Source organism: Dasypus novemcinctus, chromosome 30 (assembly GCF_030445035.2).
Source record: "Dasypus novemcinctus isolate mDasNov1 chromosome 30, mDasNov1.1.hap2, whole genome shotgun sequence".
NCBI classification, from domain to species: Eukaryota; Metazoa; Chordata; class Mammalia; order Cingulata; family Dasypodidae; genus Dasypus; species Dasypus novemcinctus.
In genome coordinates, this window is record NC_080702.1 from 43310309 (window position 1) to 43314572 (window position 4264).

At 45.0% G+C, this 4264-nt stretch overlaps 1 protein-coding gene across 1 annotated transcript; it reads left to right on the forward strand.

Annotated features, from left to right (window-relative positions):
- Positions 1 to 676: 676 nt before the first annotated feature.
- CASP14 (caspase 14) lies at positions 677 to 3943 on the forward strand. The gene is made up of 6 exons (XM_004478073.1): positions 677 to 703; positions 1445 to 1594; positions 1688 to 1913; positions 2948 to 3064; positions 3251 to 3354; positions 3839 to 3943. Exons 1-6 carry the CDS (start codon positions 677 to 679, stop codon positions 3941 to 3943), a joined length of 729 nt encoding a protein of 242 aa, XP_004478130.1.
- Positions 3944 to 4264: the final 321 nt, after the last annotated feature.

Genomic DNA, 4264 nt, shown 5'->3' on the forward strand with positions numbered 1-4264 from the left:
GAATAGGAAAGGTAAGAAAAGACAGGGAGATGGGAAAATGCCAAGAGCATGGCCAAAGTCAATCTATTCAGCCAGAAAGCAAGAGGCAGAATTCAGAGATGAGAGGGGAAAACTTGGATAGGTGTTCAGGTCCAAGGCAGAGGGAGAGAAGTGAACTGACCTCTTCTGTCCCCCTGAGATAGGTTCAAAGAAGTATTCCTCACTTTTATGGTATTATCATTTTAAGCCTATCCTCAAAGTTTCTCCTTGGTAATACCTCCTCATCCAATCATCTCTTGGGTGGCCAAGAGGAGTATATATGGCCTCTTGCCCTGATCATCCATCCAGGTCCTTCCAGGGCAAATCCAGTCCATCACAGCCTGATTAATGTCCTGAGGGAAGGATAAGAAAGGTTCCATAGGAATGGCATTGTGGGATGGGCTTAACAAAAGTTCTAGGACATCTAGGAACAGAAGCCATCACTGGAGGGTCATGGTAGAGAGGACACACTTCATGGAGTGTCCTACACCTGTATGAAATCTCTCCCACTGGAGTCCTATCCAATCTCAGAAATACAGACAAACCACCCTGACCCCTGAGCCCCTCTGTCTTTCCATGAAGATCCTCAACACATCTTATCTTAATCCCCAGGATCCACCCAAGGACACTGAGGACCAGACTCAGAGACGGTGGAGAAATGAGCAACCCTCAGCCTTTGGAGGAGGTGGGCTGGGTGCAGGCTGGGGAGTGGAAGCATTAAGGGATGGAGGCAATGAGCTTAATATTTAAGAGTGGATGAAGTGAAAAATCAGGACCTAGACTCAGAGCTAGTAAGTGCTTTTGTGACTATCCAGTAAGGAAACAAACTCTGAAAGTGGGGGTGGAGGGAAGCCTACATACATCAATGACTGAGTTCTTATCACTATGAGTCTCAGTACCCTGCTTCCCTTCTGAAAAGAAATTTTGATCCCAATATGCTTAGTCCTCCTATGGGATGAGATAGGATCTCAATACTAGCTTCAGGAATTCTGAGACCCCTGCAAGCAAAGAAGCAATGGAGGAATTCTCAGAGAACTCTTGGGAAAGATGGGAAGAGAGGCAAAGTTACCAAATGTGAGAGCTGGAAGGGACCTTTAAAATCCCACACATAGTTTCATTGTCTTGGAATGGAAATGGGGCAACGACTTGCCCAAGTTCACACAGGGGATGAACCAAAGTTGGTCTCAGGTTGAGTTCCCAGATTTGGCAATACACACACACATACACACACACACACATACACACACATGCATAATCATTTGCATGCAATATGTGGCATATACACTAAAAAATCATTAGCTGGTTACTGAAATTCAAGTTTAAGGGACATTCAGTACTTTAGCTGGCTATCTTAACCCCAGGTCTCTTTGGGCTGCCTCTGCTTGCCTTCCCTCCCCTTCCTGATTTCTGGCATCTCTTGGCTCAGGAGGTATATGATATGTCAGGTGCCCGGTTGGCTCTTATACTGTGTGTCACCAAAGCCCGAGAAGGTTCAGAGGAGGACCTGGTTGCCTTGGAGAACATGTTCCAACAGCTGGGATTTGAAAGCACCACAAAGAGAGACCCTACTGCCCAGGTATTGCATGGACTTCAGGCCAGAGAGAATGGGGCTGGACCAGATGGTGAGCTCTGGAGTCCCATCTAAGCCTGGCCATTCCTGTCACCCCAGCAATTCCAGGAAGAGTTGGATAAATTCCAGCAGGCCATGGATGCCCGGACAGACCCCATCAGCTGTGGCTTCGTGGTGCTCATGGCACATGGGAGAGAAGGCCTCCTGAAGGGGGAGGATGAGCAGATGGTCAAGCTGGAGAACCTCTTCGAGGTCCTGAACAACAAGAACTGCCTGGCATTGAGAGCCAAGCCTAAAGTGTACATCGTGCAGGCCTGTCGAGGAGGTGAGAAACCAGCCAAGAATACAGAATCCCAGGTCTAGAGCCCAGAGCCCCTGCCGAACCTGGACATCCTTACTCAATCACAGTGACCTGGGGCCTTCTCCTTTCCCTGACAGTATTAGTCAGAGTTCTCAAGAGAAACAGAAATGACAGGAGATAAATTTAGATGGATAGATAGATAAATAGATAATTGGTAGATAGGTAGATAGATAGATGACAAGTAGATAGGTGATAGATAAGTAATAGATTAATAGATATAGGTAGAAAGACAGATGATAGATGATATAGATTATTGATAGGTAGGTAGATAGATGATTGATAGATGGATAGATTGATAGGTAGATAGATAAATAGAAAAATAGATGATAGATCGATAGATGATTGGAAGGTTGAAAGATAGATGATAGGTAGATAGATACATAGATACATAGAAGATTGATAGATAAATGGAAAGGTAGATAATTGACAAAAAGACAATTGATAGATGACTGATTGACAGAAAGATAGATAGATCATTGGTAGATAGAGGATGGATAGATAGATAGATAGATAGATAGATAGATAGATAGATAGATAGATAGATAGATAGATAGATAGATAGACAGACAGACAGGTAGGTAGGTAGAAGGTAAATATAGAGAGGTAAAAAAGATCTGTTATAGGAATTGACCATGGGAGCTGCCAAGTCTAAATTGCATAGGGCAAGCTGCAAGTTGGAAACTCCAATGAAGGTGAAGTCGAATTCCCCAGAGTAGTCTTTCTGACTTCTAAAATCCTCATTTCTGGCTTTCAAGGCCACCAAATGATTGGATGTAGTGACTCCCCTTATTAATGAGATTAATCTCCTTTGTTGGTTGTAGATGCAATCAGTTGATGATAGATACAAATCCATCTTTGAACAACCTCACAGTAACAATCAGGCCAGTGCTTGCTTGACCAAACAACTGGACACCATGACCTAGTCAAGCTGACACATGAAATTGAACAATACATGGTCTTTCTCTCTGATTTGCCTTCTCCACATCTTGGTGTTTCAGACCAAAAGGACCCTGGAGAAATAATCCCTGGTGATGATATACTAATGGTCTCAGAAGACAACGCCGAAACCATCCCAACCTACACAGATATCCTGCACGTCTACGCCACAGTGGAGGGTAGGATCTCCTAGTTGACACAGAGACCCTCCTCCTCTCCCACTACATTGGATGCCTGAGCCTCTCCTCCAGCCTCCCTGAGGACCTGCCCTGGGCCTCCTTGACCCCCTCCCCTGTTGCATCACTCCCCACCACCACCTGCTAGAACTCCCCTGTACCCCCCATGATCTCTCTGAAATCCCCCAGGGTACATTGCCTACAGACATGACCAGGAGGGCTCCTGTTTCATCCAGATCCTGGTTGATGTTTTCACTAAAAAAAAAGGACCCATCCTGGAGCTTCTGACAGAGGTGAGTTAAGACAAGATACCTGAAACCCCCACCCAGCCCTGGCAGGGAACAAGAGGAGGCTGAGCCTCCTCCAAACATTTCTCCATGCCCCCCCTCCCCTGCCCATACTCCTAAATCCAACCTGGGAGTCCTAACATGGAAACAAGGAAGTCCACCTCCCAGTAATGATTTTCCTTAATGTGGAGAAGTCCAACATCTTCTATAAATTTCTATAAATGTGTATAAACAATTGCTTGTGTACCCACCTCTTTACTGATGTTTGAGCAAACACTTTTTTCTTCTTCTCCTAATGGTTATGTGTTTTGAAAAAGAATATATATATATATATATATATATATATATATATATATATATAAAACAAGAATGTCCAACCAATGATTTCATAAAAGTTGTTTGGCCCCATTCTCTAACCCTCCCCCCACAAGCGCATTGCACCAGCTCCCCCAGCTTCTCAGCCCCAAACTGAACCACCTCTGTTCTCTAGGTAGTCCGGCGAATGGCAGAAAAAGAGCTGGTTCAAGGAGGGAAAATGAGGAAAGTGAATCCAGAAATCCAAAGCACCCTCCGGAAGCGGCTCTATCTGCAGTAGATGTAAAAAGGGAGGGGGAGGTGCTCTCTTTCACACAACAGCCCTACACTTTTTTAGAGGCAGAGCTCTTTACTCCCCCAAAATCTTTTCTTCCCAAGGCACTCAGGTCCTCCTTTCTATCATGCCCCTCATACCAGTTCTCCTTCAGTTTGTCCCTGTCTTTTTAGAGCAAGCCAGCCAACACTGAGCACAAGGTACATCACCTCCCTCAGGTTGGACACTTTACATATCTTAATGCAACATAAGAAGGCATTCACCTGTCCCATTTTCTGCTGCTATGCTCAGCTGCACTCCTCTTCTTTTGTCTATAAGGCAGACCCA

Excerpts from the sequence above, each read along its gene's own strand:
- CASP14 (XM_004478073.1), top strand. The coding sequence starts at position 677 with ATGAGCAACCCTCAGCCTTTGGAGGAG. Across the intron at positions 704-1,444 it reads ACCCTCAGCCTTTGGAGGAG|GAGGTATATGATATGTCAGG; the intron begins GTGGGCTGGGTG and ends CTCTTGGCTCAG. Across the intron at positions 1,914-2,947 it reads CGTGCAGGCCTGTCGAGGAG|ACCAAAAGGACCCTGGAGAA; the intron begins GTGAGAAACCAG and ends TTGGTGTTTCAG.